Raw genomic sequence first — 23,193 nt, 5'->3', positions numbered from 1 at the left:
GCCAATCGCAAGCAAAAGTCAAACGTCAAACGGACCTCAAGATACTAACGCCATCTAACGATATTTCGCCTTTGTGAAAACCCTCATTGCAGCCGGATGATCTAGAGCAGCGACAAGGACCACACTCACCTAACACTCACAGACAAGGACTCACCGTAAAGTGCTATTGATTTACAGAAGGCATAATGAGACGATCAAACAAGACATGAAAATGACTTAGATACTTGCTATTGTATAGGTTTAGTACCTTTTGCCTAACACAGAAACGAAGGAATAATTAAAAAAATGTGCAGTGACGTGCCGTTGACAGCTGTCAACATTTGTCAAGAAGTCGGACCAGTGAGTGGGTAGGTAGTTAGGTGTTCATCCATCGAAGATTTTTGTCGATCATCTGATAACAAAATGGACGTATCAACAAGTTTTGCTAGATTACTATCTTTTATTTTACTTTTAGTAATCTTATCAGTAAACGCCGATGATGTATGTGTTAAAAGAAGTGCTTGCAGCTGTGTATTTCCTAATGGCACCGGGATAGACCTTTCGCCATCTGCGAAGAATTCGGTTTATACCTCGGTTAACACTTACGAGTCAAAACAGAATGGCACCCAACTAGATATGAGCGTTTACTTTTATCATCCTTGTTACGATGTGACATTAGCGGCTGATGTGGTAAAACCTGAGGCGAATAACACATGCAAGAGCTACTTGTCGGTAAGATAAATTGTTGTTTTTCCTTTGTCAAGTAATAAAAATAGAATATTGTGTCGAAATAGAATAATTGTACTTGTAGCGGCGGACTTGCGTATTACAGCTTGGAAAATCATGATTTGTCATGCATGCGGGTTGCAGTATTACATTACCTATATATATTGATGATGTTTTTTTTTCAGATATGCAGACATAAATTCACATTGATCAACACCAATAATAAAACCACAGACACTTTTGTTCGAAATGGTGAAGCGTATGATTTCCTGGGCAGTGCCAATTTGTCAGAATTTGCACCCAATGGAAGCTACATCAAGTATGCAAACCTGCCATCGTAAGTATTCTTTTAATAATTATAGTTAGGTAATCATAGTTTCATGATTAACCAGTTCTCTACTAATACTTGTTATAATACATTTATTATTAGTTACTATAATCATGCCCCTTCAAAAGTCTAGTTTTATTCTGTGCAAAAACTACTATAAATCTGCACTTCATTGACAACCAGCAACAATATTTTTTTCACTAACATACATTATTTCTTCATATATGTTAAAAAAAGCTTTGCCAAGTCTGCTTGATAGGTGTATTGGAGTGAAACTGGTTTTTTAACCACAACTGATTAAGTACCAACCTAATTTGCATAACCAGTTAAAACAAGTCAATGTGCTTCAATTTACATTTTTATAGAAAATGGAATGAACTTTTTTATGAAGGCATAATTTTACACTTTCTTGGCCTCTTATGAAAGTGAACTATCATATTTAATGTGAATAAACCATGGATTGACCTTCTGTCCGTCTGTCCGTCCGTCCGTCCCCCTCTAAAATCTAAACCGGTGGGTGGAAAAATTTGAAAAAAATCAGGATGGTAGTAAGTATATCAAACTTTCAAGGAAAACTATAGCGGCTAAGTTTGCTTGAGAATTATTAGTAGTTTAAGAGTAAATAGCAGCGTAAGGCATAAAATATACCTAAACTTGGAAGATTCTGTATAAAATACGAAATCCTTAGAAAAATATTAATTATTTTTTCGTAATAATAATAATAAATTGGTGGAACCCTATTTTTGGTGTGTCCGACACACTCTTGGCCGGTTTTTATTATTTGTTGTTAATTTTTTTTGAGCTTATCTTTTGTTTTCTTTTTTCTCCATCTATTTCTTGTAAAAAGCAAGCAATAAGTGTTTTTTATATTTTATAATCAAAATTTTCTAATAATATATAATTAATAATAAATGAAATTTAGAAGAAAAAACACATTTACCATGTTTCTTCTTTAAAACTTCTGAGAATAATATAAATATTATGATTCTATTTTTTGAAGAACAGCCCCAGGTTGAATAAAAAAAACTGAATTTAGGTTTTACTTTACTGTTGATGTGAGGAGTCTGTGCTCACAACATATAAAAGTTTTATGACTATATTGTGAATGCTTCAATAGGTTGAGCGCCACACTTGCATTGTAGAATAGCCTTGTACAACTACATGTAAAACCTTGTGACAATCCTGAAATAACAAATCTGCTCTTAACTGATTCTGTTGGTCCGCCTCATTAGTTGAAAAATTTTGAGGATTTAAGTATTTCTAGAACATTGATAATACATATAATCTGTCTGCCTGCCTGTAATCTGTCTGCCAACATTTTTCTTTCTTATAAACTTATAAAATACCACAACATTAACACAATCCAGTTTTATATGTCTCATCTATCAGTCATTAACATACATCGTTTCATTATCGCGGGAGCAAAAACAAATCAGTTAATTAAAGAATAGATACAACAGAATGTCTATTTAGTAAAACGGATGTATTCTGCCTATAAATTCATAGGAAGTTAAAATTGTGAGTTGAAATGTCGTTCCACAAGATTTTGTTTGACGGAAACTAACGTTGCACTTAAGAGCAATATAATTTTGCATCGCGAACCTGTAATTCGTGGTAATCCTTTATCCACAACTCCACAAAATCATCGCACGTTTTTTTCCTTCGCGGCATTTTTAAAAGCACTCTGTGATTATGTTGTGAACACAATTATTATTACGAATAATTAATAAATGACAATGTCAAATAGGAAAAGTGACTGAAGAGTTTGCGTTGCGATTGCTTAGTTAATCTTTTTAAGTATGTAATATCAATCAAGTCAAGTATGGAGGTCTGATGTTAGAAATAAAGTTAATAAATTTTGAACTCGTAGGCATAAAATGTTGCTCGATTTAATGGTGATTTTTTACCGGCGAGGCGAGACGAGAATTCGATTGGATTCGAGAATTTAAATTTGTATGCATTCTCGCGCGCCCGCCGCGAGCCGCCGCGGGCGCTGCCATACAAATTTCAATTCTCGTCTCGCCTCGCTGGTGGGAAATCACCTTAAGTGTCACTTCTGTTATTGCTTATTTTTCATAATCTTTCAGTTCAGTACTGTCAAATCGTTTTTGCTCCTGCGATAACGATGTATGGTCATTAAGTGCTTATTTATTCATTAAATTGAATGCACAAAGACTAGTAAATATTTTTATACAGTGGAAATATAATGACAAACTGTTTAAATTTTCAGATATTCATATGTGTATTTGGTCTGCGCTGAAACTGATGATGAATTCTATATCAAAGATTTGACTGAGCCTAATGAAATTGTAAGTATATTGTCTCATTATTTTTTATATCTAAGCAAAATGGGAGAACAGTGGAAGAAGAATTATTTGCTATATGCATAGTCTTTCCAAAATTGATGAAAATGTAACCATATTCAATTGAACCTTATAAAATGCTTTTGTAAGAATTTTATTGTTAATGTAAACTTTTTGCGGATGGTCGTAAATATGTATCAATACAAAATTTCAAGGCAATCGGGCATCGGTGCTGGCAGAATTATTTTACGGAGGGTACATTGCATCTTGGATTTGCATATAGAGAGGGGCATTTATAGGTTTCATTCTGTATTTAGGCTAGTTATATGTATTTTCTTTTATGCCAGGGGGGTGCAAGTGCAACTCCTTAGCCCCTCAACCTGGCACCCTTGCAATTAGATCACTAAAACTGGTTCTACTTCGACATAATGGCATGGCAAGTTAAACAAAAGCTTGTAATAAATAATCTAGTTTTACTTAAAAATAAGCCATTAATATAACAATAATAAGCCAGGTATTATATTTATACTAATAAAGCAGGCACAATAATTATGCATGGTAAATAATAATAAGTGTGAAAAAAGTAAATATAAAATAATGGAGTGTACATGATTCTGCCTACTTCAATGGCTTTTATGTACTTGCCATTTTAAACTAAAACTAAAAAGTAGAAAGAGGCAATTTTATGATTTAAATTCGGGCTTTGTTCCCTCGATACTATGGCACAGTTCCCGAGAGAATAGCGCGCGATAACCGAATTCCACGCGGGCAAAGTCGCTGGCAAAAGCTAGTTTTTGATATTATTGTTTATATTTGATTATAATTATAATGTTTTTCTTTACAGAAGCTTCAATTTTTCTCAAGAAATGCTTGCTTGAGGCAAATAGACTCAAATCGGTCGGTAGGATCCACCTTGTTAATAATATTCTTCTGTTTCGTCATTTTCTACTTGGTTCTCGGAATTGGTACTAAGAAGTTCTTGATGGGAGCCACAGGTGTAGAAGTCATACCAAACTTGATGTTCTGGACGGAGTTACCTCTTCTTGTTAAGGTGAGCACTTTTAAAGAGATGCTATCAATAAAAGTATTGTATTGCATTTGTGGAAAGCAATTTATCAATGAATAGAATAAGTAATCCTTTTAATAATATTATAAAGTTTTTGAAGATGTCTGGATGTATGAATGTTTATTTTAACGCCAGTTTTGCGTTTTAGACTGTACTTTAGTTGAACTTTGACCTCTTGCGGTAAAAAAATGCACTAACACTTAATAGCTAGTAAGTTTAAAACGTTGCCGTTTTATGATAATTGAAAACCGGCCAAGTGCGAGTCGGACTCGCGCACGAAGGGTTCCGTACCATTACCTATCTATACAACATAAGACATTAGCAAAAAAACGGCAAAAAAATCAAGTTTGTTGTATGGGAGCCCCCCTTAAATATTTATTTTATTTTAATTTATTTTTAAAGTCATTATACAACTAAAGAGTCTGTGAATATGTCAAGCGTCTACCTGTCGCCGTTATTAATATCAAACAAAAAACGGCAAAACAATCACGTTTTTTGTATGGAAGCCCCCCTTAAATATTTATTTTATTCTGTTTTTAGTATTTGTTGTTATAACTGCCACAGTAATACATAACCTGTGAAAATTTAAAGTGTAACTATTACGAATCATGATAGAGCCTTGTGACAGACGGACGAACAGATAGACAGACAGAGACAGACAGCGGAGTCTTTCTTGGGTACGGAACCCTAAAATGTAGGTACGTTAATATTTTCTTTACCTAAGAAAAAACAATAAGGAAGTGGCAAAGGAGACAGTTTTGCTAACACGATTTTATCCCACTAATATTTTAAATGCGAAAGTTCGTAAGTCTGTTTGTTTGTTTGTTACTTCATCACTTCTAAACTATTGAACCGATTTATATGAAAATCGGTATACAGACAGTTTGAGTCTCGGAGAAGGACATCTATGAAGGAAGGAAGGACAACTATCCTAGTTTTTACCCCAGAAAAATGCATAGCTCCCGCGGGATAGATAAACGAACGAACGAACGAATTCTACGCGGACGGAGTCGCGGGTAACGGCTATTAGTAAATAATTTAAATTGTTATGGGGAAAATAATTAATATAATTATCGTCGATGATGCTGCAATCCCGCGTAAACAACAATAGCTAATGCCCCGTAACAGACTAGGGAGACAATTTTACAAGAGAGATTTAGGGGCTGTTTCACCACCCATTGATTAGTCTTAACTGACGGTTAAATGTGATGCCGTCTATATTTGTTTTGTTCAAATAGACATCACATTTATCGGTCAGTTAAGAGTCTTAACCTAAGACTGATCAATGGGTGGTGATTCAGCCCCTTAAAATTAATTGTGTTTGTATTTTATATACTAGCCGCGAAATCTCAAATTCGGTACTTTTTGCAGGTTACGCGGCATAAGATATCATTATGGACGATATCAATATCACAAAATAAGTTTTTTTTTATAATTCGTTGCGTTTAGCCATTGATGGCTTTTACAGCTTGCCAGAGAATGCGAGCCGGACATACCGCTCAGCATATTGTGTTTAATGTGCCGACATTTCCGGCGTTATGTGCATGCAATATGTACATGTTAACTTTATATCTTTGTTGCCTATTACAGGATGGCTGGGCTTTCCTGATCAGTGGGTTCAGACTGCCCTCGCGTGGCCCAGGCCCCACCACAGCATCCGACCCTAACAGCTACGACAGCATATAACAACAGCGGGACGACTCGCTCTTCGAAGGACAGCTCGTTCTTATCGACTAGCCTCCACACGGTTACATTATAAATCAGATTTTCTTTCAATAACACCTCTGTGTAATCATGACTTCGAGGTAAAGTTTTCTACAAACAACAAACTTGGTGGTGAGCAACTGACTGAAATTTTCCCACAATTTTCTCCTAAAAAATTGCAAAGGGTTTTTTTTTTCTGGTGCAATTTGTATTTAATTACAACGGACAACTATACTATTTATGCTCCTAAACTCATACGAATAAAACCAGTTAACCATGCTTTGTTTGTGAATATAAAATCCGGTCAGGAAAAGGTACAAGTACGTTACTTTGCAGTAATATACATTGCTTCACCGCTATCGCAGAAGTAAGGTGAAGATGTTGTGATTGGTCAATGGCGTGTAAATCTGCTATTATTTTTTCTTGTGTATGGGATAAATATTTTTCCGAATATTCTTAGCCAATCATAGATTGTAATTATAATAAAACAAACGTTCGTGCAATAACTACTGCGCTTTGTCGTTACATATCATGAACGCGCTTAGTATTTGGTGTAAAGTCTCAACTATATTACGCTGCGGTATAAACAAGCACTAAACGGTCAGGTCGAGCGACCGTTGTGGCGGCTAAAATTCTCATCAAAATACTGCAGTCCGCATTTTACATCATTATTTTGAAAAGGAATCGAATGTTCTCGACGGCCACGACTAGCCGTTGGTCACGGTCGAGTAGTGCGCGATTTTTGAATTTTTTGGTGGCCGGTGCGATTTGGCCACCTAGCGCGTATGGACTATCTAACCAACTAAATTGTGACCCACTGTGAAACCTTTTCACAGAAAATGTCACAGTGACATCGCTTTGCCATACATGAGATACTTACCTACTTACCTATGTTACCTATGATTGATACTTACCTATGGGAACGTTTCACGGTGGGCCAGGAATCAAATGGTTTTGAATGTACTCATAGTTTGTATTTGTATATACCCCTTTCGAACCCAGTCGTTACGATCGTGCGGGTTAATTACATTTGAATTTGAATTTGACATGTTTTGTACAATAAGGTCCACTGTCGTAACTCTTGCATTTGAATTTTGAACTTGACATGGATTGTACATAAAGTCCATTGTCGTAACTCTTTTCATACTCGGCTGGGTTCGAAAGGGTACACTTACAGATATGTTTATGGTGCATCACACATCAAAGAGCTACGCGCACTCGTGACTTGCAACTACTTAAACAGTCAAATTTATCATCTTGTATAAAGTGCCAATTTCATTAAGTAATTCAATTTATATTCTAGCTGCATGCAAACGCCTTATTTAAAACCGTTCCCACAAGTAAACCTAATTTTTACGTAAGACTATTTCTTTGCTAATTTAAAAATGTTGGGTAGGTTATTGAGAACAGAAAAGACACTATTAAATAATATTGCTAAATTAAAATTATTTTTTAACTCTGATAATACCGAGGTGCAGAAACTTTGTTACAGTAGATCAGGGCTCGACTCGAATGCATAACAAAGTACGTTAGTCGTATTGAAATTCGCTAATATTATAAGCTTGTACTTTATTATGCAATGGGACCCAGGTCTGAATTAGAGTTCGGTCATAATTTTTATCTGAATGTGATAAAAAGACAATTCGAATATAGTAAAATTAAACAATCCTATTTTGAATCTTATCCAAACTCAGTTTAAATCAGTAAATTGCGCAGTCAATATAATTATTGTCTAGTTATAGTTTTGTAAGGAATCGACATAGAAATTCATCCGCCCGTGAAATTTCGTAGAGTACCTAATTGTAGTACAGTGGTAGACGCTGCTTGATACGCCTAGAATGTTTATAATATAATTGAGTATTTCTCAAAAAGTTGTCCATTCTTAAATTTTTCTGTTGTCCACTTATTTAAAAAAAAACCTGACGCTATTTCACCACAAAAAATAAGTAATATTGTTTTTAAATATATACAAAATCTTGTGCTAAAAGTGATAAAAAATCAGATAATATTTGTTGTTGGATCCATTAGAAAGTTTTGATGTAGTTACAAAATTACAATTTTTTCCTCACAAGATTTTGTGACGTTTTCCTGACGTCAAGAAATTTTGGATGTTTTATGCAGTTTATGTTTTATGATCCTTAGGGTTAATAATTTCTTGATAAAACTGATTTATTGTCAATTTCATGACGGGAAACTTTTTGAGAAATACTCAATTACTGGGTGAGAATCGCAGTAGGTACTTAATACAAAACATTTCGTATGCAAAGGTAAACCACGTTTTAATATATTTTAACTGACTTCATGTTACAAAATATCAAGAGCGGATGAACTTTTGCGTTCTCATCCATTAGCGTATTTTTAATACCTAATTATATTATTTTTATAAATTACTACATTATTCCTATGCACATCAAAGCGATCAAATACCATAGTCAGCGTATATAGAAAGCATTGTCAGTTTCGTAAACATAGTTTAGTGTATTTATAATCTTGAGAGAAATTTACTTGAATGATATGTTGAATTATAATATGCAGAATATATTATGTAAGAATAACTTATAAGGCTGATAATTAGGCACTTGTGTCAATACCACGATAAGTTACACAAAATGAATAATAATATGTGCATAATATTGTATATATATTTACTCGACAGTCATACTTTCCGAATACATTAGTTTGAAGCTTTTTCGATTTTACAGTTTTAAAGGAAACTATTAGATTATAATGTTTCGATGTTTAGTTATCAGCAAATTAAAATTTATCGTGAATTAACTGTCGAGTGTGTTTATGAGTTTTATTACAGTACATTGTAGTTAAATTAGTGCCAAGTTGTTGAATAGTTTTTTTGACTTCTGTATATTGTGATGTAATAATAATAATAAAAATATTTATTTCTCCACCAAATAAGTACATAACAGTAATAAAAGTAAAGGTACTCGTACATGTTTTCTTTAAATACTAGTGTGGCGAAAACTGTTGCCTGAACTAGGGGGTACCTGTGTGTTAGGTCACCAGATCCTTAACCTTCAGATACGCAAAGCAACATTATAAACATGCTATTAATTTTTATATAAATTTAAATTTAATAATTGTCATTTTGATATAACTTTCCCTGCTGAGGCTTTCAATTTATAATAAGAATTTGTAATAATATATACTAAGAAGAACTCTTGGAAGTACAGTCACGAGCGTTGAATTTAGTAACCACTTAAGATCGAATATCTGTCATTTTGTATGACAATTCGAAGGATTTTTTCACGAAATGGATTCCAAATTAACGCTCGTGACCGTAATATTACTTATTTTGAAATTTAACATGTTATACTATATCAACATAGTCATGTACTATTTTCATACACATATGTCTAGGTACACATATCTAAATGTCTTTCAATACATTTCCCGTAAAGTTCTTGGACCAATAACTTGTATGAAATAAATTCTATAAATGAAATTACTTTCTCACTTTTCAAAGTACGAGTAAGTGTATTAATGTAGTATATACGGTATATACCTATTTTAAGAATCAAACATTATAAAGTATAATTTTTGATACAGAAGAAATTGATTCGATAGGGTAAGTGCGTCAACATGACTCATATATAGCGGGTAAAGCTTCTTTCTGTATCTTAAAATATAGTCCATCTGTCTATATAAATATTATTATCATTTATGCATCACCGCCACTCACGTAAAACAACGCCAATATTTAGTGCTTTTAAATTTGCTCAAACGATTTTTCGAACAAGAATTTATAAAGTAAAAAGCACCATGCGAGAATGTTTAGTATCTAAGATTGAGTGTTGCTTTGAGTGAGTTTGTGTCAGCACTTGTTGTATAAAGTCTATCCGGTATTTAAAAGTTACACCAACCAAAACAACAAGTTATATAAAAATATTCGTTTGTGGGCAATTACGTTCAATTCGTTTGCTGTTCGTGTTACCGGATCTTTTGACTTCACTGAATATAAAAAAGCACGTAATATGTATCCTGTTTTGCGCACTGTTTGCACAAGTTTGAGTATCGATTGTAATCATCAATGTCTACGATAAATTCTTGTTAATTTATTTCTGTACATCACTAGTCATTTGCAGTTTCACTTGTAATTTGTTAAGTTTTTGTTTAGCAGCACCATCTTGTTGGCACCTACATGATATAGTGCATAATGTCTACATTCTGATAATTCGATAATATTTTTTTATGTTTTTTTTCGTACCTCATCAAAATGGTATCATACGTTTGTCGAATTTTAAGGGCAATAAAAGTATGCGATAATTTCCTTGTGTTTTCTTTACAAAAGGATGACTATTCGTATGGGTAGGAGACGATCGCAAGCTACGAAATTAATGTCTCTCGAATAATATTAATTCCCAATATAATTGAATAGATTCATATTCGTAATCATTAATTGTGTTTCACGAAATTAAATCGTGTTTTTTTAATATTTTTGCGCAGTTGTCATTTTGAGGTTATTTCCACGGTGATTTTCACGCCTAAAAGTCCTCCATTCACAAACATCGTGTTGGCTGTTTAGGGGATTTCAACGTTAATAAAAAAAAAACTTGAATCCCTAGAGAATAAAAATAAGCTTTAGTCCCGACATGCAGAGACTAAAGTAACATTGCATGAGCATGAGAAGTGAAAAGAAACAACCGCACTTGACAAGCATTGAGATACATGATACATGTCATGCATGTATTTACGAAGGATTAACGGTCTCTACACATGACACCGTATCATACCATGACCGTAATCGCAACGTGGCAGGCAAAAATATATTCTTTGTATCGAAAAGTATGAGACTATGCCCACTTTTCAGGTGGTAGGACCTTGTGCAAGGTCCGCCCGGATTGCTACCACCATCTTGCTCGCTAATCCTGCCGTGAAGCAGCAGTGCTTGCACTGTTGTGTTTCAGCGTGGAGAGTAAGACAGCCGGTGAAATTACTGGCACTTGAGGTATCCCATCTTAGGCCTCTAGGTTGGCAACGCATCTGAAATACCCCTGGTGTTGCAGATGTTTATGGGCGGTGGTGATCTCTTACCATCAGGAGACCCACTTGCTCGTTTGCCATCCAGTCGAATAAAAAAAAAACTAGCACGTTTCGTATGTGTTTGACATTCCGTTTGACACTCTGTCTGATACGTTCCTATTACGGTCATGGCATCATACGGTGTAATGTGTAGAGACCTTAACTAGGAAAATAAAGTACTTACCTATACATTGTCATTGTTGTGGCTGGTACAGGCATTTAAGTTAATAGTTCGGTGTGTAGCTTGTAAGTGGTTAAGCGGATGCTGTCGACTACCCCGCCTACTTGATGGTGGTTTAAAAGGCTGTTTCACCATCCATTGATTAGTGTTAACTGACGGTTAAATGTGATGCCGTCTCTATTTGTTTTGTTCGAATCGGAGACGGCATCACATTTAACCGTCAGTTAACACTAATCACTGGATGGTGAAACAATTAACCCCTAAGTATTTTGCATGGAAAGAGAAGAGCGAAAGAATCTCTCGGTTTTTCTAAAGATTTATGGGCACTGTGCTTTTAGACATTCTAAAGCGTTCAAAAAAATCTACTTTATCCCAAAAATCTAGCTGCGAGATTCTAGCTTTGAATTTTTTAGGACGGCTATTTAACACATTCCGCCATTTTTAAAAATCTCGTAAAGTGTCGCGGCCATTTTGAAATAAGTATAGTTAACAATAACATTACTATAGTTAGGTTAACTACATATCAAACAACGTAATTTTGTCAAATTTAACTAATTATTAGTTAAATTAACAAATCCTTACTATTAGTGTTAACTATGCATCAAACAACGGGCCCACTACGAGTTTAGAATAGTAGCTTAATTATACAAGATTTATTTTTAGATAATGGATAAAAAATATAAATATTTACGAATAATTTATTTACTTATACTTTATTTTGTTATTAGTGACTATGAAGCTATGTGGAGCATGATGATATCTTCTTTTATATCTTGAATCCCATCTGTGGAAAAAAGTAACAAAATATATGTAAGTAGGTACGATTAGGTACACATACTTAATTATATACATCTTCAGCTTGCATTGATTGTCATTTATACTAACAACTAACAGACACCCACAGTAAAGAGGTAAACTTTCTTTGTAGGTAAGTAGCGGGTAATCTTTGAAATTACTGAATAGAATAAAAAATCTTTCACTAAAAGAAAGCAACTCAGTATTCCAGAGTACCTAATAGGCTACTTTTTATCCCGGAAAAGTGTATTCCTGTGGGATGCAGACGAAGTTGCCGTTAAAAGCTAACTTATAAGTCTTATAACTAACTACAGCTAATATATAGTTGATTGTAATTAAGTTACTCATTATTAGGTAGGTATAATAATAATAATGATTAGGTACCTTATTTGCATTTTCAGTTAAACATTTAAACAAGTGCTCCGCTCTGTCGCAACCCTTGTCGCCATCTTTCACAGTTTCATCATTAACTGAAAAAAAAAAATACGTTACGTTATCCTTGTTCGGTCAAGGTCATGAGTCACCATGGAACCATTTCCAGTAAATGACATAGTGACATCGCATTTCACATCACATTTGCGGAAGAAAATTTTGCAGCCCTCTTGTTTAGTTTTAAAAAAACTATAATAGGTACACAAGATGTCACTGGCCCATGTGCCCTTATGGTAAAGACGTTATTTCCTACTGGCTAAAAATATTACACTTACCCGATTTGCAAACATCGAATAACTTCTTAGAGTTCTCAATCATGGTGGTGTCGTCGCCATGAGTCTTCTCGACCATCGCCTCGGCTCCAGCCACGTCGAACATTCCTTTCCCGTCCATCTGTTCCAATTCCAGTTTATAGTTATTTTACACAGTCTTTAGACAATACATAGTTCTATAGTTATTGTTCAAAGTATTCATTTTTATCTTTGACATTTTTAGCGTTAATGATTATTGACTGTTTTGAGTGATGGCTCGGGCCGTTATTCTTCACACTTACTATTAAATTATTTCACACGATTGTGCAGGTTTCCTCACAATTTTAGTTGCCGCTTAGTAATCGGCATCGGCTTCTATTCACTTGCACTTCCGGTTGGACTAATACTAAGCACTATGCCTAGGTAGGTACCTACATTATATTTACACACAAAATAAAAGTGAGTTGCTACGTTATGATTATTACCGTACCTATACACCACAATCGCATTCTCCATTTCTTTCTCTTCAATTAACAAAATATTTTGATTGGAAGCAATTAACTCAAAAATGCGTACGTTTACCCAACGTGACTCTATAAGACACTAGAAAGAGATCAATAGAGGTTCAGAATGTCTTACCCATTCAGCTTTCCGATAAACACAAGCCATCAGGCACCGCGCGTTCTCACTGTCCGGCAGCTTGTGCTTCTGCATCATCACCATTTCATCAGGCGTGATGTTCCAGTCCCTGCTGCATTGGATGCCCAACTTCATAAAGTAGGCTTTCACTTCAGCCTCGGATTTTCCCTGGATATCACAGCAATGTCAAAAATGAAGAGATAAGTAGAAGAGCGAGGGCCACCGACATAGCCAAGCGAATTAAGTCGTTGAAGCGGCAATGGGCAAGCCGTATGCATGGAGAACAGAGGCCGTTGGGGCCGAAAAGTTCTCGAATTGAGACCACGGGTCGGCAAGCGCAGCGTAGAACGTCCATCAACGAGATGGACGGATGGCCTAGTTAAAGCCGAGGATTCACGGTGGATGGACGCCACGCCACTTCCAACCGAAGCAAGTGGACGTCTTACGGCTGATACGATGATGAGATGACAATAGCAATGACAGCTAATAGGGTAAGAAATTGACATCGACATGGCCTCGGATTTAAGTTTTTCATACTGGGGCAAAACCGGTCAATTCCACAATCCGGGCCAAAAGACACAAAGTTAGATCCTTGCTTTTGTTATTTACCCACTTGTTTTAGATTTGTAGGGTTCCGTACCTCAAAAGGAAAAACGGAACCCTTATAGGATCACTTTTTGACCGTCTGTCTGTCTGTCCGTCAAGACCCTTTTTCTCGGAAACGCGTGGAGGTATCAAGCTGAAATTTAAATCAAATACTGAAGTCTACTGTCCCTTGGAGCTGTGAAAAAAACAAACTTCTAAGCCAACGCAATCAAAAGATGCAGCCGTTTATGCTGCAAATTTTCGAAACTTGCAAGTGAATCAAAACCTACAGGGTACTTCCCGTGAACGCAGAATATTGAAATTTGGTATGAGGGTAGCTATTATAACACAACCAACTATAAAAGTCTAAAAAAATCTTGATTTTTTATATCTGTCTGTAAATATTGATGACCAATATAATCTGACCCTACACTGCGTATATTTTGCTTAAGAGTAGGACTCTGCATACACGGGATGTATTAAATCACTCGGAAAAAGCGAGAATTATCTTCAAGACACGATTCCCGTTTACTTACATACCTATAAATATGTACGGAACCCTCGGTGCGTGAGTCCGACTCGCACTTGCCCGGTTTTTTAGTTCTATTACCTATATAGGTAAGGTGCTTTTTATGTGCTTCTCCTCAATATCCTCTTAAATCCGAGACTGCATCAAGATTTTTTGATTGAAAAGTCAACCAGGGAAGACAAGAATTTTACGTATTTCGCAAGTAAGCAAGTGAATACTTACATAGGAAGCTCCTATAGCACAACAGCATAACAGAAATTGAAATAATTTTGACATCACTGAAGGGATGAACGTAGAGTGTATATTTACCGATGTTTTTAAATTTATATATGTTTTCAGACCGGATATTTAAATGGCATGCATCCGGTAGCTTAAAAGCGATCAACTGATATACATTTTAAAACTTAATTGCTTTGTCTTGATTATCTATAATTACTCATTGTACGTTCAGAGGCGATTGAAGCTACATATGAACTGAAAATATTGAAAATAATATCCATGACTGGTCTATGATAGCGCGATAAAATCCGGAATACGGAAATTCTTCCATGAATTAAAGTCACCGACATACATATCTATCTGGAAAGATATGCAAGTTAAAGTAGCACTTGGGGGGTCACATCGCTCAAAGCACAGATAGACAACCATTGGGGGAGAAGTCCTCGAGTGGCGACTACGAACCGGAAGACGAAGCGTTAGCAGGCCTCCGACTAGGTGGACTGACGACATATAAAATATAAATATAAAATATAAATATCATGGGACACTTGACACCAATTGACCTAGTCCCAAACTAAGCAAAGCTTGTACTATGGATACTAGGCAACGGATAAACATACTTATAAAGATAAATACATACTTAAATACATATTAAACATCCAAAACCCGAGAACAAACATTCGTGTTATTCACACAAATATCTGCCCCGGCCGGGATTCGAACCCAGGACCTCAAGCTTCGTAGTCAGGTGCTCTAACCACTTAGCCATCCGGTCGTCCATCGTGTGAGTTGCGGGCAACCGGTGGATGCAAGTGGCGATGGCGAGTTGTCGTTCATTGTGGCGTTTTAAGGGGGAGACCTTTGTTTAGCAGTGGACGTCTTTTTTTATCAAATAGCTGGCAAACGAGCAATCGGGTCACCTGATGGTAAGTGATCACCGCCGCCCATGGACACCTACCAAATGCAGATTACACATTACCATTGCAGACGCTTATAAAAACTCTTGGCCATAATGGTCATTTACCTTATAAAGTCATGACGACTGTATTTGTGCTTACCAAAATATCAGTGACCTTGCACTCATCCATCATCGTTCTTGTATGACATTAGTTCCGCATGGCTGATTCAGCATTGAAGGTAATTTTGCTGGTAATGATGTGAGTTGATTTATATACACGGAAATAGTTATTTCTAAACCTGGTTAGGCTATTATGATGATAGAAAGATCACAATGCTGATTTACCGGTGATAGCTACATTCAGCGACAGTAGTGGTTAAGCTGTTAATCATCAGCGCCTCTCTCTCTCTCTCGCTCTTTATCTTTCTCATTTTCAAGACAAAATCCAAGCATTCGACGGGATACTCGCACTGATGCCTTCCCACTCCCGCCTGTTTAGTTTGAATCTACGTACTTATGGTTTGTTATTTTATTTCATGTTTCTATTATATTCTTAAGAAAGTTGTATTGCTAGTATACAAGGTGGGCCCGGTAACAGGAGCAAAAAATTAAACCACAGCTTCCACTCTTAATATTGTGCTAATTTAGTTCCACAACTTTTGAAAATAACTTGTATTATGATTTTTATTATAGTTTAAAGTTTAATTGGACAAGCAATGTATTGCGAAATCCGTCATTTTGTTACGTGACAGGTGATGTCATTAGGCTATTGGATGCCGTACATTGAAAATACTATTTAATTTGTTTGGAATCAACATAATGATAAAATTACTTAATTTTTGAAAATTGCATACTAAAGTAGTTCCATTTGAGTAGCAGAACCTGTGTTTTAATTTTTTGCTCCTGTTACAGGGCCTACCCGGTATCTTTGATTCGATAGTGGGTGAATATACGGGCGTTTGAACCGCCGTCATTATCCTTAACACTTTTTTATCTAATTTCTTAAGGAATGGAAAGAATAAACATCCACATCCAACACATTAATGACTGCTCGAATATTCGCCCTAGTAACAAACATATATTAGCAACAATTCGGCCTTGCTTTGAACTGTACGACGATGACGAATATTATTTACAAATAAATTTAATTTAATGAAATACTGTGGGTTCATATTTTAGAAGGACCATTTATAATTAGGGAAAGAAGAAAATTTCAGGATTTTGATTGTAGATGCATTTCGTTACGTGGAACGAGGCCTCGCAGATATCCTTGTACTGGTCCGCTGAAACAAAATTATGTACATTATTGAGATAATATGGCATTAGGAAACCTGCATACACCTGCGAAGTAATGCAATAGTGTGTGCGAAGCTCCTAATCTGCACGGACTTGCGACGAAGCCCTTTCTGTTTGAGTGGAGGTCTGTGCCCAAAAGAGCGATGTGTATAGGTCGTAGACGATAAGTAATAGGTAATGCTAATGATTTAATGTGTAGGTATATATTTGTTATTATTATATCATATTATTGTTTTTTGTACTGATTTGTGGTGTGCAATAAAGAATATATGTTTTGTATTGTATTATCACGAAGCCAACTTTGAAAAGATTACAAGTGTCGTGCGATTTTTTTAAGTCCCCGTTGCAAAAAGAGGGGTGTTATAAGTTCCTTTGATGCTAATGTCTGTGGCATCGTAGCTTTCAAAGGGATGGACCGAATTCGACGCGGTTGCTTTACGTGAAAGCGGGTTTATTTGCGGTGGGTCTTAACTATGTTTCATTAGAATCGGATCAACCATTTTTGAGGCATTGAACTTTGAAATGAAAATGTCAAGAGTTTTACGACTTTTCTAACTTGATTAGGTTATGTTGTCGACTGTACGGTCAAGGGATTTAATTCATGAGCCACTATGGAACCTTTCAAATTCAAATCATTTATTCAGTAAGTAGGCCGCAATGGGCTCCTTTACACGTCATTTTTAGGGTTCCGTAGCCAAAATGGCAAAAACGGAACCCTTATAGTTTTGCCATGTCTGTCTGTCTGTCTGTCCGTCCGCGGCTTTTCTCAGAGACTATCAGTGCTAGAAAGCTGTAATTTTGCACGAATATATATATGTAAACTATGCCGACAAAACGGTACAATAAAAAATTCAAAAACATTTTTTTTAGAGTAAGTACCTCCTATAGATGTAAAGTGGGGGTGATTTTTTTTTCTCGTCCAACCTTGTAGTGCGGGGTATCGTTGGATAGGTCATTTAAAACCATTAGGGGGTTGCTAAAACGATTTTCCGATTCAGTGCTTTGTTTGCAAAATATTCAACATTAAAGTGCAAATTTTCATTAAAATCGAGCCTCCGCCCCCTCTAAAATCTTTAAACCGGTGGGTGGAATTTTTTTAAATAATTCAGGATGGTAGTAAGTATATCAAACTTACAAGGAAAACTATAACGGTTAAGTTTTCTTGTGAATTAGCAGCCTAAGAGTAAATAGCAGCCTAAGGCATAAAATATACGTAAACCTGGAATATTCCGTACAAAATACGAAATCCTTAGAGAAATATTACTTAATTTTTTCGTAATGATAACGGAACCCTATTTCGGGCGTGCCCGACACGCTCTTGGCCGGTTTTTTAAACTACCAGAGCTTTCGGAAATCCCATCATTGCAATAACTTGACTTGTTAAGGTTGACTGGTAGAGATCCCTTAAAGGGATAAGTCCGCCTTTGTACAAGTATCTCAAAGTTTGTCAATTGTGTTTTGTTTCTTTTCTTTTGTACAATAAAGAGTTTACATACATACATACATACATACGTACTTGGCAGAAAGTCATTTTTTGAAAATGAATAATTACAAATAAAATACAGTATAAAATTAAAGAAAAAAATACATGAGAAAAAATTATAATACAGGGATATATGGGTTCCCTTAGTTAAAAAACTAAAAAACTATATCTACGTTCAGTGGAAGTTAGAATGCTTCCATCGTCATACATAAATTTAAAAAAAAGGAAAAAAAATTTGGAGATGTATAGTCACCCAATGACATAAATGTACTTAATATGATTCTGAAATAGGCAATATATGCATTTTTTTTATTTGACTGGATGGCAAATTTCCTGCCTCGCACAGCAAAACTCTGGAATGAACTATCGCCTGCGGTATTCCCGGACCGATATGACCTTCAAGTTTTCAAGAAAAGAGCGTACTCCTACCTTAAAGGCCGGCAACGCACTTGTGACTCTTCTGGCGTTGCAGGTGTCCATAGGCGACGGTAATCGCTTACCATCAGGCGATCCGCCTGCACGTTTGCCCCCTATACCATAAAAAAAAAAATGGCAAACGAGCAAGTGGTCTCCTGATGGTAAGAGATCACCACCGCCCATAAACATCTGCAACACCAGGGGTATTGCAGATGCGTTGCCAACCTAGAGGCCTAAGATGGGATACCTCAAGTGCCAGTAATTTCTCCGGCTGTCTTACTCTCCACGCCGAAACACAATAGTGCAAGCACTGCTGCTTCACGGCAGGATTAGCAAGCAAGATGGTGGTAGCAATCCGGGCGGACCTTGCACAAGGTCCTACCACTCACCGCACCCACACCGCCGCATTTCAGGTCAAGTAACTATTAAGCTTTTGGATTCCGAAGGCAAGCTTACGCCTGCCGCCCCCAAAGTTAGCTGGGTCAATCAACTTTTTAGTGTTGTTCTTCTGTCCGGTAACTCAGGGGACATCAGTGACACTTTGTTAGAAAAATGTTTGCAATGTATATGTCGGCGGCCGATCGTTAAATTCGCCAGATCACGAAATTCCTACGCCTATCGTGAAATGGCACCATTTCATGAATTGGCTAAGGGACATCCGCCACGAAAACTCACCGTTTAACGATTTGCCTATTGTATTTTTCACCTACGATGAGTTCTGTGACACTTGAAAATTATCCGAATTACGCATACTACGTTCGCAAAATATTTTTTAAAAGCAATTTATATTTTGAAGCAAAATAATCTTAAAAATGTAAAACTGTACTTTTAAAAAATATATAGCAATAACAGTGTCCATTAAAGAGACTCCATCGAATACGATAGAAAAATATTTATTTTGTTAAATGACGCAATGTGTGAAACGGAACTGAGTAGTGAAGTGACACAACATTATCGGCAATAGCCGCGGTTCATTATTCGATAACAGGGAACACTAAGATATTTTCAATTTTTAAACAGAACTTGCAAGATTTTGATGCTAAGGTAACCATACCATGACCCACCAGTCTGAGCTGTAACCAGACTTTACATTCCACGCGAATTAATATACTGACACTGCTAGTTCACTCGATAAATGGTACATCTCTAAAACACTCATTTTTATCATTGTGACGTTTAGGCAGATCATGAAATGTACCCACATCATAAATTAATAATCATAACTTCAATATTTACTAACCATTCCTTGCTTCGCTCGTCGTGCCTAAATTGCTGTAACCTAGAGCTTATACGACGCCACGCTGATTGTTTCCCAGGCACATCGTGATATGCCTGGCTAATGTTTAGGCATATCATGAAATGGCGTCATTTCACGATATTCCTAGGAATTTTGTGATCTGGCGGATTTTACGATAGGCCGCCGACATATACATTAGCACACTTACGAGATGAACTATAAAGGAATTGCCTTAAAACTGTCACAACTCTTAACTTTTAGTGGATTTGTACTCCATAAAATCATACATTTAATAGGTAACGCAGGAGACGTTACCAAGGCAACAAAAAGTTGATTCACTCAGCTCACGTTTTCAAAGGAAAGGTCATTACGATTTTCATTATTAATTAATGCGATGTCACTAATGACGTTTACTGTGAACTGTTCCGTGGTGGGCTATTGATTAAAGTTCTTGACCGTACGTTTGCGTACCGTGCGTTTACTTGATTGATTGATGGCCCCCCCCCCCACGCCGTGTCCAACAAAGGCGAATCTTTAGGCTTGTTTATTATGTGCCCGAATATGGCTGGCAAAGCCAGACTTTGTTATAAAGGTCCTAATACAGGGCGCGCAATGTAATTGACCACTATCATTATTTGTGTAAGCGTAGGAAGGTCTCAGGTGCGTATTTTAATAAGAGGTTTGGTATCCAGGTGTTCCATACTTACGAACTTTCCTACAAGCTGTCAGAGCTGCCTTAGCCGGTTCCTTGATTTCTTCAGGTAGCAACAAGTCTGCTTGCTTTAAGGCAGCTTCGAAGTTTAACTTCCCATTCTTTACCTATCATGCAGAGGTTTCTCAATTCAGTAAAAAAATATTTATACGAAATGTACTTAGTAAACTTAAAAGGTTTTTGTTTAAACTGTTCTTTCATTGTCATATTTACCTAAATACTATAAAAGTCAATCTGATCACTAGGAGTGGATGAAATTCGTCTAAGTATAAGTATATAAGCCTGCATATTACATTACATAGAAATATTGCAAGTTAAATAAAAGCCTAAGTAAAAATTTAAATAGTAATGCAATGCTTCTAAGCTGTTTGAATATTTAAGTGTAAGATTACGCTACTTAGTACTCCAGGAAGATGCACTGTTCTCAATTTAAGAGACACTTAATTTAAATGCAGATGAAGTCGCTGATAACATTATTAATTATACAGACAACATGTTTATAACATGGTTTAGGTATTTTCGGAAGAAGTAAAAGAAGTGCCATTATAGGTGTAGTTTTAGGCAGGGAGTAATTTAAACGATTTTGATTGAGGTATGATTTTAACGAGTTCGATAGTTAGTTATCTCAACAATAATCAGCTCATTAACTTACGGTATTTGCCATCTTCATGACGCAGGCCATATAGCACATGACTTCTTTTTCTTCGATGAAGACGCCATCTTTGATGGGGTCTATTTTTTCTAAATATATAAATAAAACATAAGAAAAAAATTTTTTTTTTTAATCGGGACTTTTATTCTACCAGGAGATAATCATCACTTGTTTGACACAGAAATGACTAGGTACACTACTACTCTACTAATTTTATTGTAGGTACAGTAACCTGCATTAATATCTGCCACAGCAGAGCGTGTAAAAATGGCTGTTTTTCCATTCGCCGGCCCGGCACCGGCATGGCCGTGCACCGGCAACGGCGCCGGGGCTTCGTTTTTCCACTGCGCCGGTGTCGATACCGTTTTACGCCCGGTGAGTGGTACAGTACTGACACGGTCTTCAGCACGACACACGCACACGGCTACAATTCATATACAACATGCAGTTTTGCCGGGCCGGCACCGAGTGCGAAGATTGCTACCCCGGCGACGGCGTCGGCGCCGGCGCCGGTAAGTGAGAAAGCGAGCCATACATTTTCATACATTTTTGCTTCCCCGGCACCGGCACGCCCTAAACGCCCTTTATCTGACACGTCCTACCGGCCCTAGAAATAAAGTAGTATCAGATATTTATGCACGCTTTGTTGTATCACATAATAGTGCTGGTGACTGTACGTACATAAATATGACATCAGATTTAAATAAAATATGATAATCAAACTCGCTTAGCAACAAATTATTTCCCGATGCCGAACTGCTTACCGTCCTCAACGTTGTTTTTTGGCTGGCAACTTTTTCTGATCATTTTCCCGGTATTCCTTATCTGCTTCATAGTCATCTGTCGCGAATTAAATTAAAATGAACAAACAAATCCAGTCTCGGATCGTGATTTGATTTTTTGTCCTTGCAAATTAAGTCCCAGGATATAAATAAATATTTAGTGCACTAAACAGAGGCTGGTAATTTTTATTTGATATTATCGTTAAATTTTCATTGAATTAGAAAAAGAAAATATACTCTATGTAGAGATATTGAATCGTCCTTCTTATTTTGAGCCTTTAAAAACCACTAAGTGCTATACCTAATAATTTACATTCGAACTTAATATTTAACTGATACTGATAATTAACTTTTAAAACACTCACCGCTTCACAAAACGCCGTAATCAACAAAAACTTTAAAATTACAAATAACACCATAATTTGATTTCACTGAGGACTCCGCTCAAGATTCTCATGGCGAATTTATGGGCACCGCGGTCCTCACGGAATGCTTTATATCACATTAGATAATTGTTAAGCGACATGTAGGATATTTAGCACTTTGTTATGAAGTGACCATAAATTGCGCTTAATGCAGATTTAATTTACAAATACAATTAGGACCTACTTTTTACATCTTTTGTGTTCAATGACTTACTTAGTCCAGCAAGCAGTTTGCCTCAATTTGGAAAAAAAAACTAAAAAACGAATGCTTGTTTTCATGTTTAATGCAAATCGTAAGCTGTCATTTTAAATATTCCGTTGTGTTTTTTTCCGTTTGTTTTTTATAGGACGGACACGTAATGTGGTAGGAACAAGCGCGTCACGTCGCTTATCTAGCAAAGGAATAATCATTTATTTTACAATTTTACAAACTTTTATTTAAATTGCAACTTACGTATGTATGTGTGTACATATGTTGCCCTCGAATCTATTAAGTCATATTATATCAACTTCTAGTGAT

At 36.2% G+C, this 23,193-nt stretch overlaps 3 protein-coding genes across 5 annotated transcripts; 1 reads left to right on the top strand and 2 right to left on the bottom strand.

Annotated features, from left to right (window-relative positions):
- Positions 1-315: 315 nt before the first annotated feature.
- LOC141429608 (uncharacterized) lies at positions 316-10,385 on the top strand. Its single transcript, XM_074090008.1, has 5 exons — positions 316-711; positions 891-1,042; positions 3,264-3,342; positions 4,181-4,387; positions 5,993-10,385. Exons 1-5 carry the CDS (start codon positions 403-405, stop codon positions 6,086-6,088), a joined length of 843 nt encoding a protein of 280 aa, XP_073946109.1. The 5' UTR covers positions 316-402; the 3' UTR covers positions 6,089-10,385.
- Positions 8,071-16,822, bottom strand: LOC141429615 (general odorant-binding protein 19d-like). 3 transcript variants are annotated; one of them, XM_074090015.1, is made up of 5 exons: positions 15,830-16,822; positions 13,439-13,606; positions 12,824-12,941; positions 12,501-12,586; positions 8,071-12,105 (listed from the first exon to the last, which is right to left on the bottom strand). In XM_074090015.1, the coding sequence occupies exons 1-5, from the start codon at positions 15,860-15,862 to the stop codon at positions 12,088-12,090; spliced, it is 423 nt and encodes a 140-aa protein (XP_073946116.1). In that variant the 5' UTR covers positions 15,863-16,822; the 3' UTR covers positions 8,071-12,087. The 3 variants fall into 3 exon arrangements, with proteins under 3 accessions (XP_073946116.1, XP_073946118.1, XP_073946115.1); XM_074090017.1 differs by having other exon boundaries at positions 16,015-16,822; XM_074090014.1 differs by lacking the exon at positions 15,830-16,822 and adding an exon at positions 14,775-15,433.
- Positions 16,823-16,836: 14 nt separating this feature from the next.
- Positions 16,837-22,728, bottom strand: LOC141429618 (general odorant-binding protein 72-like). The gene is made up of 5 exons (XM_074090021.1): positions 22,614-22,728; positions 22,231-22,306; positions 21,467-21,555; positions 20,810-20,921; positions 16,837-16,952 (listed from the first exon to the last, which is right to left on the bottom strand). Exons 1-5 carry the CDS (start codon positions 22,665-22,667, stop codon positions 16,864-16,866), a joined length of 420 nt encoding a protein of 139 aa, XP_073946122.1. The 5' UTR covers positions 22,668-22,728; the 3' UTR covers positions 16,837-16,863.
- Positions 22,729-23,193: the final 465 nt, after the last annotated feature.

Source organism: Choristoneura fumiferana, chromosome 7, assembly GCF_025370935.1.
Source record: "Choristoneura fumiferana chromosome 7, NRCan_CFum_1, whole genome shotgun sequence".
In the NCBI taxonomy this organism is placed as follows: Eukaryota; Metazoa; Arthropoda; class Insecta; order Lepidoptera; family Tortricidae; genus Choristoneura; species Choristoneura fumiferana.
Note: the sequence above shows the minus strand (reverse complement) of the source record. Positions and strands in the feature narration are given on the sequence as shown.